We start from the raw sequence: 24,284 nt of genomic DNA, 5'->3' as shown, positions 1-24,284 counted from the left end.
CCCTGTTGCAACAGTTCATTTCCTTTAATAAAGCTCAGGCTTACTAGCCACTTGGCTTTCAATATACTCTGGTTGGCCTTTGCTTTCTCTCCGACCGATAGAGATCTCCTGAGGGACTGTATATGGGCTCTAGATAGGTAAAGGTAAAGGTACCCCTGCCCGTACGGGCCAGTCTTGACAGACTCTGGGGTTGTGCGCCCATCTCACTTAAGAGGCCAGGGGCCAGCGCTGTCCGGAGACACTTCCGGGTCACGTGGCCAGCGTGACATCGCTGCTCTGGCGAGCCAGAGCCGCACACGGAAACGCCGTTTACCTTCCCGCTGGTAAGCGGTCCCTATTTATCTACTTGCACCCGGAGGTGCTTTCGAACTGCTAGGTTGGCAGGCGCTGGGACCGAGCAGCGGGAGCGCACCCCGCCGCAGGGATTCGAACCGCCGACCTTTCGATCGGCAAGCCCTAGGCGCTGAGGCTTTAACCCACAGCGCCACCTGCGTCCCCAACGCGTCCCTTACGGGCTCTAGATACCCGTAAGGAAATTAGAGGCATTTTTCTTATAACACTGTGAATTGCCCTTTTCCCTTATGGGGTATCCAGGAGCCCATATAGAGTCCTTACATAGGTTCCCTATTAGTAGGAGAAAATAACAGAGGCCAGCCAGAGAATATTGAGAAGCAAAAGCAGCTAGTAAGCTTGATCTTTATTGATCTGTTGCAACAGGGTGTTCCCCTCACCCGCAGGAGGAGGAGGAACCCAGAACAATGGTGCGCAAGGCCTTATAAAGACTTTTGAAATTGCCACCCTGTAGATCAAGACCACCCCCAGAAACATCATACATACATCACAGAAGGGGTGTAACCTAAGACCACCCCTCCGATACATCATACCTACATCACAGAAAAGGCGGTCTAAAACAGAAATTTGAATGTTGTTTGTCTCCTGTCATTGTTTATCTCCTGTCTAGCAGGTTACTTGATTGGATTTCCTGGGGAGCCTGGGCAGTCTTTTGTAATGATAAATACTTAGTTCCTGGGCCAGGTCACAGGCTCACACCCTATTCAAACACAGACATACCCTTAAGACAGGATTTGTGAAGGAAAAAGACAATGGGGAGTCTTTTCCACTTTGACCTTACAGAGAAAACATTTGCTCAGTTTAGGAATCAAAATGGTTCCAGGTCGGTCTTCCTGTGTTGATCTATGTATGTGCTTGGTTGGTATACTTATGAACATTACCATATATCTAAGACTTCAAAATTCCTATCACGTCAACATACCGGCAGCAGAAACATCAAGGGTGGAGAGAGGAAAAATATTTCTTTCCCTCCATCTTACCAGCAATATGCATCTCAAGAATGTGTTGCATTAGCTTCTGTGCTGAGCAAGAAGCGACATTTTTGGCCTACAAAAGTCATATCAGGAGTGAAGTCCCGTTGCTCGGTCCCTGCTCCTGCCAACCTAGCAGTTCGAAAGCACGTCAAAGTGCAAGTAGATAAATAGGTACCGCTCTGGCAGGAATGTAAACGGTGTTTCCGTGCGCTGCTGTGGTTCGCCAGAAGCAGCTTAGTCATGCTGGCTCCCTCAACCAATAAAACAAGATGAGCACTGCAACCCCAGAGTTGGCCACGACTGGACCTAACGGTCAGGGGTCCCTTTACCTTTACCTTAGAAGACAATAGCAACTTTCCTATGATTATACTACCTAAACATGCTACTTTTCAAGGACTTTCTAAGTTGACCTAATAACATGGAATACGATGATGTGGTATTGTAAAAATTGGGCTTGGGCGTTTGCTGCCCAACTTCCCATGGGACTCTTGAGTCTCCTAAGTCCATGATCAGTCAGAGAAGAATGGATAGAGGCAGAATCCAGTGGAAAGCAAGGCAGATACGGTGGTGCCTCGCAAGACGAAAAGAATCCGTTCCGCGATTCTCTTCGTCTAGCGGTTTTTTCGTCTTTCGAAGCAAGCCCATTGACAGCTTAGCGCTATTAGCGGCTTAGCGGCTTAGCGGATCAGCTGATAAGCGGCTTAGCGGCTTAGAAAAAGGGGGGGGGAAGTCGGAAAAACTCGCAAGACATTTCGTCTTGCAAAGCAAGCCCATAGGGAAATTCGTTTTGCGAAGCGCCTCCAAAACGGAAAACCCTTTCGTCTAGCGGGTTTTCCGTCTTGCGAGGCGTTTGTCTTCTCTTGCAACAGAGTTCCCTCCCCTCCTTCCAAGGAGGGAGAGACCCTGAACAAAAGGGTGTGGGGACCTTTAAAGACTTTTGACATTAGCCAAATACCACCCCAAAATCATCATACATAAACCATAGGAGGCGGTCTGCAGCAGAAATCCTGTCTGCCAGGATACCTGATAATGGTCTCTGGTTGCATTACCTAGCAGCCTGGCCATTCTTTTGTGATGGTTAATACTTTATTTCTGAATCCAGGTCCCAGGCTCACCCTATTCATACACAAAGACAGGAATTGTAAGCAAAAAGACAATGGGAAGCCTTTCCCCATTTCCCTTCCTTACTGCAGAGGAATATTTGAGGTCATTGGGAGAGTCAGAATGGCTTCAGAATTCCTCTCCTGGACTATTTCAGACACACAGTTTATACATATTTAGATATGAATATTTATTCTATCTTTAAAATTTTTATAGCAGTGCTGAGTTTGACTTTGAACATATGCCGCTCTGTTGTCTGGAAAGCTCTAATCTGGCCTGTCTCATTTCATCTGAATTTACCTGCGATAACTGGCGCTTTAAAAATTGCAATTTTTGGAATTTTGCAGGCTCTAGGCTCAAGTCCTCTCCACACAGCTGCTAATGTTACAGCCTTATTTTCAGAAGGAATAAGTGAAGACATGACTCTTCCTCTTCCTGAATGACAAACTGCCAATATAATATATATATATATATATGTATGTATATATATATAATATGTATATAAATATATACTGTGTATATATATACCTCGCCTTTCCCCCAGCCTGTCTCAAGGTGGCTGATGGATAAAAACAAAAGATAAAAATAAGAACTGCTAAAAGCATAGGGGGAAATCCCTGCCCTGAGGGGAGTCATAGAACTAGAAAGATCATCTTCGTTCAACTTTGCCCACAGCCATCATGGGTCGGGCTCGAACCCGCAACCTTTTGATGAACAACCGAAACGCGCTTATCTATTGTGCCACAGGGTACATTTCTCTCCCGGCGCGTTGGGCTGCGCACGCAGTCCGCCAGCGACCCCTGCTGGCTCCGGGAGGGAAGACTCTTGCGCCGCGGACGGCCGCGCGTTTCGAAAAACGAGCCGGACGAGGGCGCGGGATCTTACCATAGAGCCTCGGGGAAAGGCTAGAGAGGCGCCCACTTCCGGTCCGGCTTCTTTCCCCCTCCGGGCGCGCCGCTTCCGGTGAGCGCGGGCGGGGCGACCGGCGGTGCCCTGAGCCGCTTCCGAATCGGTCCGGCTGGCTGGCTGGCGTCGCCGCCTTCGCCCGAGCTGCCGGGCGCTTCCCCTGCTGCCTCTGCCGCCCCGATCGCCGTCGAAGACGGGCAGGAGGTGCCGGTGCCGCCGGGCTGGCTCTGGAGCGGGTGGAGATGCTGCGGGGAAGCTGAGCGCGGGAGGCGGAGAGGGAACGGGCGCCTGACCCGCCGCGATCGCCGAGCTCCCGCTCCGTTTTCGCCCACCTGAATGCAGGGGAATCGAGGTACGCATATCCCTCCCCCTCCCCCAGGTTCGCGGCTTCCCCGACTGCTGAAATCTTTTGCCCCCTGACGCTTTCACACGTGACGCCGGGCGCGCCTCTTTCCGCACGTGTGAATGCGGATCGGAACGGAAAGGGCTCTCGGGATCGCGTCGCCGCCGAAGAAGAAGCGGGTTTCGAATCTAGAACGTGGGGATGCGCACGCAAGCAGCTTGTCATAGGGTTTGACATGTTAGAGACCGGGAGCAACTGGAACGTGGGGAGGCGCAAGCAAGCAGCGTGTACAGGGTTTGACATAGTTACAGATAGGTAGCCGTGTTGGTCTGCCATAGTCAAAACAAAAAAAATTCCTTCCAGTAGCACCTTGGGTTAAAGCCTCAGCGCCTAGGACTTGCCGATTGAAAGGTCGGCGGTTCGAATCCCTGCGGCGGGGTGCGCTCCCGCTGCTCGGTCCCAGCGCCTGCCAACCTAGCAGTTCGAAAGCACCTCCGGGTGCAAGTAGATAAATAGGGACCGCTTACCAGCGGGAAGGTAAACGGCGTTTCCGTGTGCGGCTCTGGCTCGCCAGAGCAGCAATGTCACGCTGGCCACGTGACCCAGAAGTGTCTCCGGACAGCGCTGGCCCCTGGCCTCTTAAGTGAGATGGGCGCACAACCCCAGAGTCTGGCAAGACTGGCCCGTACGGGCAGGGGTACCTTTACCTTTACCTTTAAGTTAGTTCTTGGTATGAGCTTTCGTGTGCATGCACACTTCTTCAGATATGCACACGAAAGCTCATACCAAGAACTAACCTAGTTGGTCTTTAAGGTGCTACTGGAAGGAATTTTTTTTGTTTTGAGGGTTTGACATGTTAGAGACCTGGAGCAACTCCTTCCTGGCCTGTGCTGTGTGCGAACAGTGTCCTGGGATGGATGGGGTGCGAAAAAGACTCCAGTGCGAAGCATGTCGCGTATTAAACCATGGTTGTTTTCGGTTAGTCAGCGCTGGACTTGTTCCATTACTAGTGGGGCATTTTGAGAAAGTGGATCTCGCGTGTAGAACTTGTCTAGGAAATGGGAAGGCGGCTTTGCAACATCTCCACTGGCATATGCTCTTGTGCGTGGGCATAGCTGGGGGGGGGGGAGGGGAGGCAGCTAAATCAATACAAATCAAGACATTTCAAAAATACTGAGTACACCCATGTTCTTGTGCATAGGCACCTCCACCAGACCCGTTGAGGCGCATTTCTCTTAACGCGCAACATTGAAAAAGAGACTTGCGCTAGCTAAAAGACTCCTGGGCCTGTGGGTGCACAGCTTTGCATATGACCCCAGACCTGTTCTAAATCTCAGTCTGTGGAAATGCCTTATAAACTGGTTTGTAAGGTCAAACGCAAATCCTAAAATGTAAATGGCTTCTATCTTGTATTAATACTATTCCTGTGTGTGTGTGTGTGTGTGTGTGTGTGTAAGGGAGGCAAAAAGTGCCCTGTGTGAAAATTCCTTTTAATTCTTCTCCCCCATAATAACAACTGATTTAATTCACATTCGAAATTGAAGGTCATCATTTATGAAAATTCCTTGAGGGCATTTGTCCTTTCCCTGTTGCTTTAATAACCGTTAGGATTTCTGAGAGTATAAAGGTGTGGCCAATGAACTGTTCATATACACTTCAATCTTGCCTGGAATGTTTGCAGTTTTTATGAGTTGGAGAGTTTTTATAAACTTCTCTCCTGTTTCTTGCCTCTCCCTCCTCTTAAAAGTGTTTATTTTCCTGTTATGCAAATTTGCTATTCCTAGTGGCTTCCCCTTTGATTCATTCTTTCATCATTCCGTTATCTTCTCTTCCCGAATCAGTACCCAATACCGTATAAAAGGATTTTTGCCGGGGGGTGGTGGTTGTTAATGTCTTTTAAATCACAGTATTCATTTCTGCTATTGAAGCAACATGTTCAGGCTACACTTCTTGCAAGAAATGGGTTTGCAAGCTGGTCTTTAGAACAGATATGTAATGTGTGTGTGTTTGTGTGTGTGTGTGTGTGTGTGTGTATAATGTAAATATATTTCAATGTCCATCCACTGGATTTGCAGCGTAATCCCATGTACACATTACTTTGGGAGTAACTTGCGTTGAGTTTGGGTGCAAATGCTTCATCAAACAGACTTCAGATTTGTCCGATAATGAAACCTGTTGCCTTGGTTACTTGACAGATTGCAAGAATACTTTGTTTGCTTGCTAAAGGAGTAGCAAGGAGTTGGTCTCTTGTTAAATATTGGAGTCTTAGGTAGAGTGCTGAGAAATAGATGAGAGAGAGAGGAATGAAAAAATTAATTCCTAGGTTCCTGTGACAGGCACATTTCCTCCTATCTGGCTTTGTCTGATAGGTGGTTAAAGATAATTTGGCAGCTGCTGATAGGCTGCCGTGGCAGAGGAGTGTGTTTTGTGGGGGGAGACAGGTAAGATGGTTGCAGAACAGGATTCCTGTTTGACGTTGAAAAGTTAATGTCCAGAACTGTTTATTTTAACTGACTCACATTGTAATTACGCTTGGGCACGTTAGCACAGTAGTATAGCATGCCCCCAATCCATTATAACGTTGCTTACTGCCTTTTTGAATTCACTGCATGGAGATTGCTTCTTTCACAAATGCTCTCCAGAGGTAGGAAGAGAGTCCCTGTGCTCAGTAGGAATTTACAGCCTTATTCCACCTTCTGCTGTAGGGCCAGCGGATGCTTCTGATGCAACAACAGTCGCAAGTGTTGACTCCTGTCCTGAACTTTGCTGAAGGACGCTAGCATCCAGGACTTGCTGTAGCCTCTTAGGGGCGCATGCTTATGCTTGGGGAACCTGTGATCTTCCAGATGTTGCTGGAGTTCAAATCCCATCATCCCCAACCATTGGGCAGGCTGTCTGGGGCTGATGGGAATCAGAGTCCAGCAGTGCTCGTTTCCTGCCCCTGTGCTAGGGTGACAGAGCCATTGCCACCACCTGTGTCCTTGGCCCAGCCCTCAACTGCATAGATCTGTTCCCCAGCTCTGCTCTACCTGTGGGTGCTGCTGTAGTGGAACTAAGGGTGAGTTGTGGAGTCAAGTGTCCTCTTGTAACGGGGCAGTGGAAACTAGCACGCGATTTAATGCTTTGCAGCAAATGTGCGAGAGGGCATGAATTACACTCCCTTGCAGGAAAATTGGTTTCCAGGTGGAGAAATCGAAATTAGAAACAGAACTGTTAGAACCCAATACTAAGAATGCATCAAGAATGTATAACTTGCTGCTGAAGTGGAATACAATAGATGAGACAGTGAAGCCAGCTATGATTAGATGGGCACAAGACATAGGTCATGACATTATGTTTGCTGACTGGGAGCAGTTATGGACCACAGGTATTAAATTTACGGCATGCAATGCCTTAAGAGAAAACATTATGAAAATGATTTACAGGTGGTACATGACTCCAGTCAAGCTTGCGAAGATTTATCATCTGCCCAATAATAAATGTTGGAAATGTAAAGAGACTGAAGGTACCTTCTTCCACCTTTGGTGGACCTGCCCAAAGATTAAGGCCTTCTGGGAAATGATTTATAATGAGATTAAGAAAGTACTTAAATGCACCTTTCATAAAAAACCAGAGGCATTTCTCTTGGGTATGGTCGGCCAATTGGTGCCGAGGAAGGACAAAAACTTTTTTTTGTACGCTACTACGGCAGCAAGGATTCTTCTAGCAAAATATTGGAAGACACAAGAGCTACCCACGCTGGAGGAATGGCAGGCGAAAGTGATTGACTTTATGGGATTGGCAGAAATGACCGGCAGAATCCGTGACCAAGAGAAAGAGACTGTGGAAGAAGACTGGAAGAAGTTTAAAATATATCTTAAGAGCTACTATAAAATTGAGGAGTGCTAAAATGCTAAAGGAGAGGAAGACGTAGAATTACAGCGGTAAATTTTGTTTGATTTAGGGTGAAATTGAAAAGGAGAATGAATTTAAATTTAATTGGTTAAAAGGGTTGTTGAATAATTGTTAAAAACAAAAAAGGATGCAAAAAGGGGAAGGTATGGGGAAGTCCGAGAAAAGAGGCTTATGAAAATAAGGTTAAGAAATTATGAATTTATGTGTTTGTTTGTTTGTATGTTGTTCTTGTTGTGTTTTTTAAAAATTGGAAAACTAATAAAAAATTTATAAAAAAAAAATGAATTACACTCCCTTGAGAATTCTCTGCTCTGTGATCTGATCTCAGTTTGCTTCGAAAGAACAGGAAGGAGAAAGGCTACGGAATAAACCTCTCTGGCCTGCTAAAGTTAGCCACCGTTGTGTCCCAATGGAGCATGTGAGTCACAGCCAATTTAAATCCCATTGCTTTTAATGAAATCCATGACTAACTTTTATTTTAACTTTTATTTGCTTCGCAAGACGAAAAAACCACTATACGAAGAGCCTCACGGAACGGATTAATTTCGTCTTGCGAGGCACCACTGTAATCAGTCAGAAGGTATTAGGAAGGTATAGGCCGGTAAAGAGACTAAAGTTAAGATACTGACAGAAATATTATCTGAGAAACCATACTTGTTAATGCTTACAAAATAAACTTGTTTATTTGATTTAATTTTAACAACTGTCTGGACTCCGTGTGTACCCGAGAGTAACGGGTTGGTGGCAGCGGGGAAGCGAGCACAGTGGTGGCACAGGGGTCAATAGACCGGCAAATGTCCGAGGACCCTGTGTGATCGCTACAAAACTCCATACCAAACAACCACATGGGAGTCCATTTCATCTATATAAAAGTATTCATTGCAGATAGTCTTCCAGTGTAATCAGAACCCTGCCAATATAGTGGATTTCAAAATATGAAAGATCTCAGCTATTCTGCATCTTAGTTAGCCTCTTCTCTTTCTCTCACTTGCGTTGTCCATTTATTAAATACTTTAGTGCCCACCTTTGTGCTTTTTGAGCATTTAAGGTCCCCAAATCTAATTTGTGGGTTGCCATCTGATTGGATTTTATTCTGATGCTGATCTGATTTTAGGATATATTTTAATTGATTGCCTGATGTTATGTTATGTGTTATCCATTTGATGTTAGCCACTCTGAACCCAAGTTTTGGCCGGGGAGGGCGGGGTATAAATAAAAATTATTTTTTTATTTTATTTTTTTATCTTGTCTTATCTTATTTTGACCTGCTTCATTTCCCTCCAAACCTGGTTATGAATTATTTAGCCTTCTCTGACTCCAACCAATTTCAGCATTACCAGGTGCCCAAATAAGTTTCAGCACCCTTCCAGTTCCAGTGGCTATGCTGTCAAAGAGAATTAAGTTTCCAAAATGCAATGGGGCGATGGAAACAGAGCATCTCCCTGAGAGTTGAGGTGCATTTGAAACATCTTTCATGACCTTAGTCCCTTCCTTTCAGCATCTCTGCTCATTATCCTGTTGCAAGACCTCTGCAATACAAATAAACGACTGAAAGAGGAACTGAAGGCCAAGGTAAGATTGTTCATTTGCTAGAATCTTTCTTTCTTTCTTTTTTTCTTTCTTTCTTTCTTAAACTGTGCTTTCACAAATGGAATTATGTTTGGGTTTTAATGTGTTTGAATTTCCAGGGACACTTCCAGCAAAATGATTTTAAGCCCAGCTTGGTAACTACAAATGGGGAAAGCAAATAGTCGTGCAATTTACATAATTCATGGCACACTTTGTATTTTAAAAGCTTTTTAGGTTGTGAAATCTAAAACGGCATAATGTGGGAGACTTCATAGCTGTTTCATAACTGCCTGAATGCAAGCTATGTTAAAAAAATAAATACCATTTAAATATTCTTGCCAGGATATAATCTTCTGGCCAGAGCCATGTGTTACCTTGGACAGCCACCCCCTACCTGATGTCCTCGGTTGAATTCTGACTCCCACCAGCAATAGTCAGCATGTCCAGTGGTCAGAGATGGTGGAGGGGAATTGCCAGAAGCAGTGTTAGAAACTCAGATATATAAGCTAGGTGCCAAATGGCTCCTTAAACTGGGGTTACAGTTGCCAAAATGTAATGCCTAGTTGTCATTTTGGGGTCAGATGGCTTGAAAGTTGTATTTTTCAGTGCAACTTTTTGGTTCCTGAAAATCGTTCTGTGCAGATAAAATATAACGGATAGAATTCTACAGGAATGGGTTATTAGTGTGTGAAAACAGTCAAGACTGAAGGAACCCCAGGCATGGGCCGCATGGTTGCAAGTGGCCAATAGCCAGGTGCGAAATGCGCCTGGCGATTTTTTGAATGCAGGCTAAAAGCATCTGAACTTGAGGAAGGCTGATCTTGGTTAGCAAGTGTTCCTAAATCCATCTTTGCTTGGTAACATAAATGCACGAGCAGGTGGGGAAAAGCAGTGCTTAACCTTTCTGCTGTGATTGTTGTTCATCCGCAGCCAACCCCCTCGGGGTTGTTTTCCCCCAGACAGGCTCCACACTTGGGAAGAAGCCTAGCTGTAGGGACAAATTCATAGTACATGCACTAGGTTCAATATTATTCTGCCATATGCATTGGATGTCAAGGTTGGCATAACTGAAAAAGGTCAGCATAACTGGCAGGTAAAAAGAAAACTGGGACTTCCATGAATGATTCCACAAAAGTGGCTGTCAGAGCAAAATACCGTATTTTTCGCACCATAGGACGCACCGGACAATCGGACGCACCTTGTTTTAGAGGGGGGAGAACAAGAAAAAAAAATTCTCCCCCTCTCTTCCCAGCGCCCCTTCAGCGAAGCGGCAGAAGGCACTGCACAGAGAGGGGGAGAACTTTCCCCCTCTTGTTTTCCCGCTCTAAAACAAGGTGCCGTTTAAGGTGCGTTCAGGCGGCTACCGTGGAAGCCTGGAGAGCGAGAGGGGTCGGTGTGCACCGACCCCTCTCCCTCTCCAGGCTTCAGGTTCCTTTTGACCTGCCCTTTGGGGATGGGGGGGGAAGCCCACCACCAGCCCAAAAGAGCAGGTCAGGGAGCAGCGGAAAGGCGCAGCGGAGAGGCTCCTGCCATAGCCGCGCGTCACCTCTCCAGCTGGGAGAGGGTCGCAGGGCTATGGCTTCTTTAGCCCCGCGCGCACTCTCCCGGCTAGGGAGGTGATGTGCGGCTATAGAGGCTCCTGCCATAGCCGCGCGTCACCTCTCCAGACGGGAGAGGGTCACGGGGCTATGGCGTCTTTGCTCCATAGGATGCACACACATTTCCCCTTCATTTTTGAAGGGGAAAAAGTGTGTCCTATAGAACGAAAAATATGGTAGCTCCAGGTATCTGTTTACACTCGAAGAGGAAACTTTTTTTAGTTAACGTTGACACACAAATTCAGTTTTTCCTGATTTGCACTCACAGTTATAATTTGTAGTCATGGTGTCACCTGTAAGCAGCGAGAAAATCACAATAGCTTGTTGAGTATCTCAAGGGCCACAGAGTTGTGGGAATAGTTAAATAACAGCATCTGTTTCCAGGATCTTAAGTTGTGTATTATTGGGCTAGGTCACATGATGCTTTTTTGCTGACCCATAAGATGTTAAGTCTCCATAGCCATTCTTATGACTAAAAGGGCCATCGACTCTCAAGTGAAACAGAGATTAGTGACATTGGCAGGAGATTTTAAAAAGCGTGAGGCTGGCGTGTGCCTCAAAAAGAGACTTAATCTTGATTTAATTTCACGCTGCAAATGTTGATAGTTGCTTTAGCCAACCAAGAAAATAACCGTTAATGCAGATGCCTGATATCCTAGGGCAGGGTGCCTTTTCACTTCAGTAATTTTATAGAACTGGGGTTATTAAATCCCGGAGAGTTTTCTACTCATCTTGCCACCTCATTTCACTTGTGGTAGGGAATGTTGAGAAGCTCAGAAGGAGCGTTTTTTTAAAATTACAATTTTATTACCATTGGGCTTTATTCTCTTAAATACAGAGTGAATATATGAAGGAAGGCGTTGAGGAATCTTCTGAAGATGAGGCGACTGAATCGGAAGAAGACTTTGAATTTAATGAAGGAGTTGGACGCCTTCCCAAAAGTCCCTGAAAGCTACATAGAGACCACAGCAACTGGAGGAACAGGTAAGCCCTGCTGGCAGATTAATTTCTGTTTTTAAGAATTGCGTTCAACCCCAGTTGGGCCGCTGTTGAATCATTTGCTCTAGCAAGCTGCATTAGCAAAATAAAAAAGGATACAAATATTTAAAAGAGCAAGCTGTCACACAGTGATTTTCAAACTTCACGTTAAAGAAACTTGCCAATATAGTTTTAATATGGTTTGAGAAAGGTAATGGAGGCCCCGTGGCCCAAATTGGTTCTGCTCAGAACTGCACCCAATTTTCTCCCTCCTCTTCTTTTTTGTTAAAAAAATAGTTTTATTGCTCAATTTCCACATAACAAATTATCAAAACATATAATCACCTACATAATTCCCCCCTTTATTTCCCCCCTCCCCCAGCACTTCCCTCAGCTCCTCTTCCTGATTTCACTGCACATATTTTCTCTTCATATTATAAAATTGCATATACAGTGGTGCCCCGCAAGATGAATGCCTCGCAAGACGGAAAACCCGCTAGACGAAAGGGTTTTCCATTTTGGAGGTGCTTCGCAAAACGAATTTCCTATGGACTTGCTTCGCAAGACGAAAATGTCTTGCGAGTTCCTGCGGGTTTTTTTTCCTCCCCCCCCCTTTTTCTAAGCCGCTAAGCCGCTTATCAGCTGATCCGCTAAGCCGCTAAGCCGCTTAACAGCTGATCCGCTAAGCCGCTTATCAGCTGATCCGCTAAGCCGCTTATCAGCTGATCCACTAAGCCACTTATCAGCTGATCCGCTAAGCCGCTAATGGGCTTGCTTCGCAAGACGAAAAAACCGCAAGATGAAGAGACTCGCGGAACGGATTCTTTTCGTCTTGCAAGGCACCACTGTATCCTTACATATCTGTTCATCATGTTATCAACAATAAATTTGTGTATGTTTATTCAAAATCTCTTCTTCTAGCCCCAGTGGTGAAGGAACCCTCTCCGGCACCCGGGGCGGGATGCTGAGGGGCAGAGCGAACCACCCGGGGACGCACACGCGACGTCCATACGGACTGCTCATGTGCGGTATCCCGTACGGTCACCGTGCAAGAGGCAGTCCGTGCGCACAGTGCCCATACTGACTGCGCGCGCCCTCGGACACTCTACAGCTGGGGGGAGGCAGGAGCCATCTCGTCACACAAACACACCCAGAGTGGCACTCCTCCGTCCCCCCACTTCGTACGCCCCTGTCTACCCCATGTTGACCAGAATCAGAAGTTCTCATGACTCTCATTCTCTGAAGGACCCCTGATTTGGGCAAATCCAAATTTGGGTCAACACTCTTGGATGAAAAGGCTTTAAAGCCCTATACGGCCTAGGGCCCTTGCACCTATGGGACCGCCTCTCCTGGTATGTCCCACAGAGGACCTTACGGTCTTCAAACAAAAACATCTTGGAGGTCCCGAGCCAGAGGGAGGTTAGGCTGGCCTCAACCAGAGCCAGGGCTTTTTCGGCTGTGGCTCCAATCTGGTGGAACGCTCTGTCACAAGAGACTAGGGCCCTGCAGGACTTGACATCTTTCTACAGGGCTTGCAAGACAGAGCTGTTCCACCAGGCCTTTGGCACCCTCCTTTGGCAATCCTCACAGAACTCTAGCCCAATGGTTTGCCATTAATCTGATTTGAACTGATTTTATAATGAACTGATTTTAGAATGTATTATTTTACTGTTGTTAGCCGCTCTGAGCCTGGCTTTGGCTGGGGAGGGTGGGATATAAATAATTTATTATTATTATTATTATTATTATTATTATTATACTACAGTAATGGTGTTTTAAATGTAGCGCCTTAACGTAAAAAAATGCTGCTTCCTTCAAGTGTTGTTGTTGGTAGCGGTGTTCAGAGTGGCACAGGTCTTGGGTGGCTTGGAGGTTGATTGTCACTGACAAAGAGAATCGGGTCCAGAGGAATCTGACCAGAAGGGGGAAGGATTTAGAAGCCAAGTATGACGAGGACACGGGTGGCACTGTGGGTTAAACCACAGAGCCTAGGACTTGGCGATCAGAAGGTCGGTGGTTCGAATCCCTGCGACGGGGTGAGCTCCCGTTGCTCGGTCCCTGCTCCTGACAACCTAGCAGTTCAAAAGCACATCAAAGTGCAAGTAGATAAATAGGTACCCCTCCAGCGGGAAGCTAAACAGCGTTTCCGTGCGCTGCTCTGGTTCGCCAGAAGCGGCTTAGTCATGCTGGCCACATGACCTGGAAGCTGTACGCTGGCTCCTTCAGCCAATAAAGCGAGATGAGCGCCGTGACCCCAGATTCGGTCACGACTGGACCTAACGGTCAGGGGTCCCTTTACTTTATGACGAGGAGCGGGTATGTTTAGACCGGAGAAGAGGTGATTAAAGCGAGACATGATCGTGATCTTCAGATATGCAGAAGGTGGAGCGGTCTTGTTCTCTGTTGTTCTCTGTTGAAGGACAAGGACAAGAAGAAATGGTTGGAAATTGCAGGGGAGCAGATCTTGGCTGAACATCAGGAGAAAGCTCCTGTCAGTATGGCAGATGTTTGACAGTGGGAAGAGACCACCTTGGGGGATGGTTGCCTCTCTTTGGCTGGAGGAGTTTCAGCAGAGACACTGATTGGTCAGGGCTGCATCTTGCATTGGGCACAGAGGGTTAGAATAGATGACTTTCAGGGTGCATTCCAATGCTTGCAATTCTCAGGCATTCCTCCACCAGGGAGGAAACACAGAAAATACTGCGCGCAGAAAATACTTCGGTGTGGCAATGCGTGAATGCCCTGTTTTTTGTGTACAGTGGTACCTTGGTACTCAAACAGCTTGGCTCCCAAACTCCACAAACCCAGAAGTGAGTGTTCCGGTTTGCGAATGTTTTTTGGAAGCCAAATGTCCCAACGCAGCTTCCGTAGCTTCCAATTGAGTGCACGAAGCTCCTGCAGCCAATCAGAAGCCGAGCCTCGCTTTTCGAATGGTTTCAGGAATTGAATGGACAGGAATGACTTCATTGGCATGGCATATAGCATCTTGAAGGTTTAAATCCTTTGCTCAGAAGTCAGCTTCAGTACCCACCTGAAATTATACTAAAACTCACGGAGTTCAGCTCCTGTTTCTTCTTTAATCTCTTAATGAATTCTGATTCCAAGGGTTGGATTCTGTTTTTTAATGCACTGATTGGAAAGACCAGCGACTCTAGCAAAAGGAGATAGTGCACTTGGGAACGGCCTCAGAAAATCCAAATGGCACTCCTCCTTTTAATAATGAACAAATCATTTGCCATTTGCTGCCCTTTCATCATATCTCAAAATCTACCATCTGAGACAGGTTTCCAAACCCTACCTGATGTTGGGTCTAACCTTGATAATTAAAAGGTAAAGGTAAAGGTACCCCTGCCCGTACGGGCCAGTCTTGACAGACTCTGGGGTTGTGCGCCCATCTCACTCAAGAGGCTGGGGGCCAGCGCTGTCCGGAGACACTTCCGGGTCACGTGACCAGCGTGACATCGCTGCTCTGGCAAGCCAGAGCCGCACACGGAAACGCCATTTACCTTCCCGCTGGTAAGCGGTCCCTATTTATCTACTTGCACCTGGGGGTGCTTTCGAACTGCTAGGTTGGCAGGCGCTGGGACCAAGCAACGGGAGCGCACCCCGCCGCGGGGATTCAAACCGCCGACCTTTCGATCGGCAAGCCCTAGGCGCTGAGGCTTTTACCCACAGCGCCACCCGCGTCCCACACAAACCTTGATAATTAGCGAGCTGCTGATTCACCTATGTAGCAGTTTCTGGGATACAACTGAGGGGATATGCCAGAGTTTGTAGGCAGCGTTAAATGAACAGAAACACCATTTGTGGCTGCCTCTTTCGCCCTCTTGCACAGGCAGGCTATTACTCCAAAGTCCCCAAATAATATCTCCCTCCCCACAGAATTTTGGTGGGTTGTGCCACAGGACTTGCTCCCCAAGAAGTGTGCGCAGTCTTGGATTTCTTTTTGAACAATTAGCATTGTTACATTTTGCTTGCCCAAATGATTACTCAGCCTTAATGAAAAGGCTGCTTTCTGAATACCTGAACTGAACACATTGTGCTACAGAGTGGCCTCTAGTAGTCCTTTTCTGGTGCTTTTCATGCGTGCTCTTTGCTCATTAGGAGGGGGAAAAAAAAAAGTTGAGAATTTGCTTTTTAAAACCTGTAATTGGTACAAAAAGCATTCCTCCTCTCTCTTTTGTCGGCAGAACTTTTCCGGGTTTTTGCATTGCAAGAACTCATTGGGCTTCTTTTACTGAATATGGTGTGCTCTTTTCCTACCCCTTCACCCATTTTTATGATTTCTCAGATATAGAATTTGCAAGTTCTGTATTTGTGCTCGTAGGCTTCCCATAATCGTTTGGTTGGCCACTGTGAGAAATTGGAACAGGATGCCTGGGCCAGATAGGCCTGTGCTCTGATTCAGCAAGGCTTTTTTTTTGTTCTTATTGCTTGCGACCATTGCCTTTTAGGAATAACGATTGTGACATTCACCTAAGCGCTCCCCTTCCATGTCCTCTGAGGGGCATCGTGAGAACTGATCAATCACACTGAAGAGTGGGAAAGGAGAGATGAATTAGGGGACACAAGGCTGGGCAGTGTGTCTGGAGCAGTGGCATAGCGTGGGGGGTGCAGGGGGGGCCGGCCGCACCGGGCGCAACATCTGGGGGGGGCGCTCGCACTCGCAGCTCTCTGCCCCTACCTGGCTCACTCAGGGTTAGGGGGTGCAAATTACTTGCCTTGCCCCGGGTGCTGACAACCCACGCTACGCCACTGGTCTGGAGGTCGTGGGCTGCCTAGACAAGACCCTTCTTGGCCTCGCTGATGTGGTCCGAAGGAAAGCAGAGAAAGACATTTGGCACCAGCTTAGCTCCAAGAGTTGCCAGAAGGCGGCACATGCAGAAACTGTCTTCTTGACTGCTGCACCCACTGCTGGCTTCGTCTGCTCAATCCGCCAGAGTCTGTATTTGCATGCAGGGGTCTCTAACTTTGAGACCCATCGGCCATCCTCTCCTAGCTGTCTAGGAACAGAGTAATTTTTCCTGAGTTTGCATCGCTGTCCTGAAGCAAAATAGGAAGAAACTTTTCAAACTGCAGCGCTTAACATATTAATGTGTTTAGTAGAAAGTGTGTTCCACATTCCGTTTTTTCTCCTTGCAGATTCAGTTAATATTGTATTTATGCTAGCTCTTTCTTTCTTTCTTCCCAGTTTCTTTAATAGCATTTACAACGATGGCTCTCTTAACCATAATGGAGTTTATGGTCTATCGAGACACCTGGATGAAATATGAATATGAAGTAGATAAAGATTTTACAAGGTAATTTTTTGCTCATTTGCTTTTCAAACCTGTGCGGATTGCATGCTGTTTTACGCTTCCTAAAAACATCTTGGCTGCCCTAAGGCAATAGCTTTCAGATTTCCATTTGAATCCAGGATGCCCTGGTAACAGGATGCCCAGCTGCTTGAGAAGCTGAAAAACAAAATTATTACCTTTCTCCTGGGGCAAGAAGAATTGAGGAGAGGAAGCATGGCATTTAGAGTCCAACAGATGTGACCAGTTACCTGGGGATAATTCATGTTATTCTGGCAGCGTGAGAGCCATTACTGTGTGGCTGAACTCCATGCCATCTCAGTAATATCTGTAGGAAGAAATCACATGACGGTTGATTTAGTTACTTCTAATGTGAACGATGGAGACGCAGGTGGCGCTGTGGGTTAAAGCCTCAGCGCCTAGGACTTGCCGATCAAAAGGTCGGCGGTTCGAATCCCTGTGGCGGGGTGCGCTCCCGCTGCTCGGTCCCAGCGCCTGCCAACCTAGCAGTTCGAAAGCACCTCCGGGTGCAAGTAGATAAATAGGGACCGCTTACCAGCGGGAAGGTAAACGGCGTTTCCGTGTGCGACTCTGGCTTGCCAGAGCAGCGATGTCACGCTGGCCACGTGACCCGGAAGTGTCTCTGGACAGCGCTGGCCCCTGGCCTCTTAAGTGAGATGGGCGCACAACCCCAGAGTCTGTCAAGACTGGCCCGTATGGGCAGGGGTACCTTTACCTTTTAATGTGAACGTTGTCCTTGAGCTTGTGATCAAATCCATCACCTAAGCCCATGATGTGGCTGGTCACTGCCTTTCAGAATCAGTTGCCATGCTGGCTGGGCAATGTATATACCAGCACTTAGTATTTAAAAGTCTGACACCATTGGATTTGCATGTTCTTGCACTTATCCATTTGCTGCTGGCCATGGTTAAGAGTTAAAAATGGCCTGCAGGATTGTGCAGTCATTCCCCTCAAGGGTGAAGTCTCCTTGCCCTTTCCCACAAGACTTCACTTTTATTTACCTATTATTATTATTTTGATTGATTGAATTTATATACCGCCCTATACCTGGAGGTCTCAGGGCAGTTCACAGTACAAAATCAAAATATAAAACCAATGTACCGTATTTTTCGCTCTATAAGACACACCACCAGACCACAAGACGCACCTAGTTTTTGGAGGAGGAAAACAAGAAAAAATATATTCTGAATCTCAGAAGCCAGAACAACAAGAGGGATCGCTGCGCAGCGAAAGCAGCGATCCCTCTTGCTGTTCTGGCTTCTGGGATAGCTGCGCAGCCTGCATTCGCTCCATAAGACGCACACACATTTCCCCTTACTTTTTAGGAGGGAAAAAGTCTTATAGAGCAAAAAAATACAGTATATCTCCTTTCCTCATAGAAGAGCTCAGGGCGGCTAACAACCACCCTTCATTAAATAAATCATGCCCCAAAGCTCAACAACTTTGGGGTAGAATTGTAAAAAAAAATCTCAACATCTTCAATCCTAAAAAGAGCTCAGCAACTGCGGTCGGCCCTCACACTTGTTCACTTCATCAGATCTGGCCCTCTTTGAAAAAAAGTTTGGGCACCCCTGGTTTAAGGCTTCATTGGGGCCCATTTTTGGGAGTTTTCCACTTGGTAACTACTGGGGAAAGAGTCCTTTCAGTGTTGGCATCTTGGTTATAAAATTATCTCCCCCAACACTTTTCATGCCATTTTCAATCAGCTGAACACCTTTTCATTCTGTCCAGGGTTTTTAATCTGCTATAAGTCTGGGGCTAGCTATTTACCGTGATTTTTGAGCCGTTTGAAGCCCTGACTTCAATTCTTGTTTATGGCCCAACCCAAGTTCATGTTAACCATGGTTATTCTCGGTTCTTTAACAATGGTTAAAGCTTGCAACGAATTCGTAATTGATGGGAAGAGAGCATACAATCCGCCACTTGCTCCCAGTCTCTTAAACACGGCTAACAGGTAGCCTGCCTTGCATCCCCCAAGTTGAGAAATAATAATAATATTCAGATCAGAGCACATTTTGCCATGGGTCTGCCTGCTGGGCATCGCTTGCGGGAGTCATCAGTGTCTTGCCTCTCTGTTTGAAGCCGATGTGATCTTAATGCTTTGGCAAATAATAGCTGTTGTGCATTTTGGCTCCTTGCTTTGTTGTCATGGAGATAATTGGCTGATGTTAGCATCAGTCTAATGAGCAGGAGGTGCCTGGAAATTTTGAGGTGCTGTACCCCTTGGTAAGAAATCCCAGGTGAACTATCTTGCCTTGTTTGACCAGTTAAATGTGGGGGCTCCTTCCTAAATCTATTGAGTTGCTTCAACTTCCTGTTCCTTATATAAAATAAAAAGAGTATTTTGAGTGTTTCTGCCTTTCCACCTTATCCAAGGCTCTGCATATCTTTCAATATTCCTTCCAACCTTTTAAGAAGCACTGTGATAGTTCACGGTATTATGCACACGGAAGTCACTGAATGTAGGTACTTTCGTAGGAGTTTCTTCTGATTTCTTCAGACGGGTCTGTTCAACTCACAGATACAACCGCATTTATCCGGTGCTGATTTGTATGTAGAGACGTTACGTCTTACTTTAAATAGAAATGCAATCTTGATTCTTTTCCTTACTTCCTCTTGTGGGTGTGAACGCAAGCAGAAGTGAAGCAAATTATAAGCATTCCTGTTCAGATAGCTTAATTGAGGCTTTCTGCAAGGAGAAATACTTTGCCAAGGTGAGATTTTGCAGTAGTCATTGGCCTCGAGTGCAAAATGATCGGCATTTTAACTGGACATAGATAGAGCACCAAGCAGAATGTTCTTTACTCGAGATCCACAGACAGCAATTTGAAAGAGGAGCAGGAATACAATACTTTGCGGTCATGAGATGTTCACTGCACTTCTGGGGCAGCAGTCACATGAGAGATAGTCCAAACATAATAGCTTTAATCCTACAAACTGTGATTTGGGAGATTAGGGACTTAGCTCGTGGTTTGCATGCATGTGCAAACTGAGGAAGGCCAAACATGCAAGAAGCGAAGTTACAGGGAACCAGGCAGAGGACCTTCTCGGTGGTGGCGCCTGCCCTGTGGAATGCCCTCCCATCAGATGTCAAAGAAATCTGAAGGCAGCCCTGTTTAGGGACGTTTTTAATGACTGATGTTTTAATGTATTTTTAATCTTTTGTTGGAAGCTGCCCAGAGTGGCTGGGCTGGGTATAAATAAATTATTATTATTATTATTATTATTATTATTATTATTATTATTTGTTCCAGAAGTCAAGAGGTGATGCCCACCATTCTTTTGCAAGGTGGCAAATGCCTCTTTAAATCTGCCTTTAGCCTTCTGGCTCAGAATTCATGGTACACACTCGTAGTTCTGATACGAATGATCTGCTGTCTCCTATGAAGCGTGTGAGCCACTGTATGCCATAGGAATTACAGTTGTACCTTGGATCCCAAACGCCTTGCAACTCAAAATGTTTTGGCTCCCGAACACCACAAAATGAGTGTTCCAGTTTGCGAACGTTCTTTGGAACCCAAACGTTGACGCGGCTTCCGATTGCGTGCAGGAAGCTTCTGCAGCCAATCGGAAGCCGCACCTTGGTGTCGAACGTTTTCAGAAGTTGAACGGATTCCATTTGACAAGCAAGGTACGACTGTATTCTACAGCAATCTCACGTAGCTTTTGTGAAATTGACATGCTGTGTCTTCTTTTCCCCCCTAGCAAATTAAGAATCAATATAGACATTACTGTCGCAATGAAGTGTCAGTGTAAGTATTCTGATGCAATGCCGTTAATTTTTTCAGTTTGAAATTACTATTTTTGTTATGGTAATAGGAGGGCATTATCTATTACCCACAAAAACAAGAGTTGATGCCAAAAATTGTGTCCCCGGGACTGTGTGATCATTTACCTCATGGCACAGGGATGTTAATTTTAGCAATAATTTCTTTTTTAAATACACACACACACACATACGTATATTTCCTTTTCCTTTTTTATTCAGTAGTAATCCAAAAGAAGTGATGTTAAAAATATAATAAATAATAATAATGGAAATATATTATCTATAGCTTTCTCGATCTACATAATAATATCTGTAAAGTTTTACTGGAATGGATTATAATAAAATGTGTGGATTTACATTTTCTAGTACTTTATTACACTACCCCATTTTTCTATAAAACAAACTTAATGTGGTAAATCTGCTCAGAGCAAGTGCTTTCCATATTTCTAAGTGCAGACATTCCTTAATTCACAAAGTAAACCTGATTTTTCTGATTTTTCTCTGATATAAATCCTCATTTACTAATGCTCTGGACTAAGTTCAACTTGTTAAGCAGGAGGAGCTTTGCATCACATAAAACTTTAGATAATAAGACATTTGTGGGTTTTTTCTGTTGCCTCTAACAATTATGGTTTTTACTTGGAAAAGGGGAAATAATCAACCCAGTTCTGTCTTTAGGGGGGGGGGGAAAGAGTCCATTCTTTTCTTACTGTAAGAAAAAGAAAAATAGAATTGCACAATGGAGCTAATATAAAGCAAAATGAGCTGAAATAATCCCCATATACTTTGTGGCAACCTTCTCCTGAACTAAGGCATTGTAAAATTTGCTTGTCCTTTTTTACTTATCAGACGTGCTGACAGCAGTCTGTAGCAACAAACCACGCAAGGCTTTGCTGTCGTGAAAGGACTGTGACATTTCCAAAGTCCTCATTAGGAAGTAACGGGTCACTTAAGGTGCTGCAATTGGGCGGCTCAAAAAACTCACCATTGCACAATCTTTTTTCACGTGTGCGGCGCCAAAGGTCGCTGTGTGTGACAAACTGAGATCTCCTTAAGAGGCAGAAGGAAGAAAACCCGACATTTTCCAAGACAAACCGTTAGAAAAAGAGCTGTTAGATATGCTGGTTTTACAGGCCTGTTTTTATTCTTACCTGCCTGCCTTAACATTTAAACTTTTTTTGCAACAGATATTGGGGCTGACGTTCTAGATCTGGCAGAAACAATGGTATCCTCTGCAGATGGATTAGTCTATGAGCCAGTAAGTTCGCTCCATTCTATTCATAATGACCGCTCCCAGCATAAAACGGGGGGCGTCCTTTGCGTGGACGCGTGCAGCCCCCGGATCTGGAGCGGCTCCATCACCTTAGGCTTGGCTTCGCCTTCCCTCAGGTGGGATACCTGGAGGTCTCCGCCTACCTCAGTCAGTTGTCCAATCCCACCTGGGGGAAGCGTTGCCAAGGAGACCAGGCCAGGTAGGGGAGGGATTACCTGCCCACACAATAGAGGGAGGATCTTACCTGGGAATCCTCACTTAGCTCCAGAGCCGGCCCTCCCCCCCCCCCCCCACACACACTGGATAACCCTGATGCTCCCTAGGTCCCCAGCTGGGGACTGGGGAGGGAGAACGCCCAATGCCTGAGCCAAGGTCTACCCACATTTGAAATTTAATAAAGTTGTGGCCAATTTAATCCCATAGCATGTTGTCTTGAGCCGTTATTCCACATGACGGGGGGGGGCCCGCCCAGGATCTGGGGGACTGTGCCTGTCCACACAAAAATTACAGTTAGCCGCTAGTTTGTTTTCAAATGTAGAGGGGCATAGAAAACTACTTTTCATTTTAATGAGCCTAGGCAAAGATCCACAGTTCGCAGAGGCCCTGTGCACAAGGTTTAGGTGTGTAAAACAAGATGGATGAACCCTAGAGAGTGTGCACGATGCCTGGGTCCCCCCTGCTATTGTTGGAGTACAACTCCCATTATCCCTAGCTAGCAGGACCAGTGATCAGGGATGATGGGTATTGTAGTCCAACGACAGCGAGGGACTTGAGTTTAAGAAACACTGCCTTACCAAGTACCATAAAAGTCCCTGTTCCAAGGATATTGTAGTCCAGATTTTAGACTGGCGGGTGGGGGAGGTGAGGAATGGCAAGAATAGCAAAGATTGAAGGCAAGTTCATGCATTAACATAAGCTTACAGTGGTACCTCGGGTTACATATGCTTCAGGTTACAGACTCTGCTAACCCAGAAATAGTGCTTCAGGTTAAGAACTTTGCTTCAGGATGAGAACAGAAATTGTGCTCCGGCAGTGTGGCAGCAGCAGGAGGCCCCATTAGCTAAAGTGGTGCTTCAGGTTAAGAACAGTTTCAGGTTTAGTACGGACCTCCGGAACGAATTAAGTACTTAACCCAAGGTACCACTGTAGTTTCATTTGAGGATTGATCATTGCAGTAAGGCTGAACATTTTCCATTTCTTAATTTATTTATTTTTTAAATTCATAAAATCTAGTAATGTGAGGGATACAAAACCAGCTGTGACTATCTCTTTTTAAATCTTTCTTGTTGCCGTTTGGAAAATTAAGATATTTACACAGCGTGTGAAATTAACACGGCATTCTTTATTTTTTTACGTGGTTTGCGGAACGCTTTACTGAATGTCACTCTTCTCCGTTGCAGGTAATATTTGAACTCAGTCCTTTGCAAAGAGAGTGGCAAAGGTAAGAAAAAATACAGGTTCAATACAGTGTATGTAAGCAGGCCGAATAAGGGTGGGTGTTTAAATTTGACACACGCACACAGTTTCCACTTAAAACTAAGAAATAAAAATAAACAGCTAATAGCTCACAATGCACTTAGGGGCATTCTGCAGTTCAAGTGACCGCTAATTGTTGCTGTGCAATTTCTGCAAATGGAGCTGGCCACAGTCGTCGTAGATCGGTCTACTGCCTGCTTGGGAATACCTGCATCCCTCCGGATTTTGCTGGGCTGTAACTCCCAGGATCCCTTGACCCGTGGCTGCGCTGACTGGGGCTGATGGGAGTTGGAGTCCTACAACATATTTGGGGTCAAAGGTTCCTCATCCCTGGACTACTGCAGCGCATTGTTTGTGGGGCTGCCTTTCGAAAACGGCTCAGAAACTTCGCTTAGTTCGGTATACAGCTGTTGACTAGAACCAGTCTGATGGAGCGCATCCCACCGGTTCTTAAGCAGCTGTACTGGCTACCAGTTTGCATCAGAGCACAATACAAAGTGCCAGTCTCCAACCCCCCGGTTCCTTGGCATCCGTCTGTCTCGGAAGACAAGGGAGGAGTGTGCCTTTGGGGGTGAGGTCAAGCTGTTGGAAGGTTGCAGCGTTTGCCGTGGCAGTAGAGACCGATACAGGAGAGACATGTTTTGCTGCAGCTGGGGCAGATGAAGGCGTCCGGTTGTGCCGCTGCAGATTCACCACTGCTTTTTTCCCCCTCTGCGCTCCTCCCAGTGATTATTTCG

The 24,284-nt window shown here is 46.0% G+C and overlaps 2 protein-coding genes across 2 annotated transcripts in view; one reads left to right on the top strand and one right to left on the bottom strand.

Annotated features, from left to right (window-relative positions):
* LAMB4 (laminin subunit beta 4) overlaps positions 1-3,111 on the bottom strand; it is an 80,961-nt gene extending 77,850 nt beyond the window's left edge. The window contains exon 1 of the mRNA XM_079993532.1: positions 2,955-3,111. The gene's annotated coding sequence lies outside the window, so the exon portion shown is untranslated. The remainder of the gene's footprint in view (positions 1-2,954) is intronic.
* A 332-nt stretch (positions 3,112-3,443) lies between these two features.
* Positions 3,444-24,284, top strand: part of ERGIC2 (ERGIC and golgi 2) — a 36,052-nt gene continuing 15,211 nt past the window's right edge. The window contains exons 1-7 of the mRNA XM_079993902.1: positions 3,444-3,684; positions 9,068-9,141; positions 11,575-11,720; positions 16,906-17,014; positions 20,735-20,781; positions 21,986-22,056; positions 23,472-23,512. Of these exons, the coding sequence (XP_079850028.1) occupies positions 11,615-11,720; positions 16,906-17,014; positions 20,735-20,781; positions 21,986-22,056; positions 23,472-23,512 (374 nt within the window). The 5' untranslated portion in view covers positions 3,444-3,684; positions 9,068-9,141; positions 11,575-11,614. The remainder of the gene's footprint in view (positions 3,685-9,067; positions 9,142-11,574; positions 11,721-16,905; positions 17,015-20,734; positions 20,782-21,985; positions 22,057-23,471; positions 23,513-24,284) is intronic.

The sequence above is a fragment of the Podarcis cretensis genome, assembly GCF_951804945.1.
Source record: "Podarcis cretensis genome assembly, chromosome: 10".
Lineage (NCBI taxonomy): Eukaryota > Metazoa > Chordata > Lepidosauria > Squamata > Lacertidae > Podarcis > Podarcis cretensis.
This window is presented reverse-complemented; position numbering and strand designations above follow the sequence as displayed.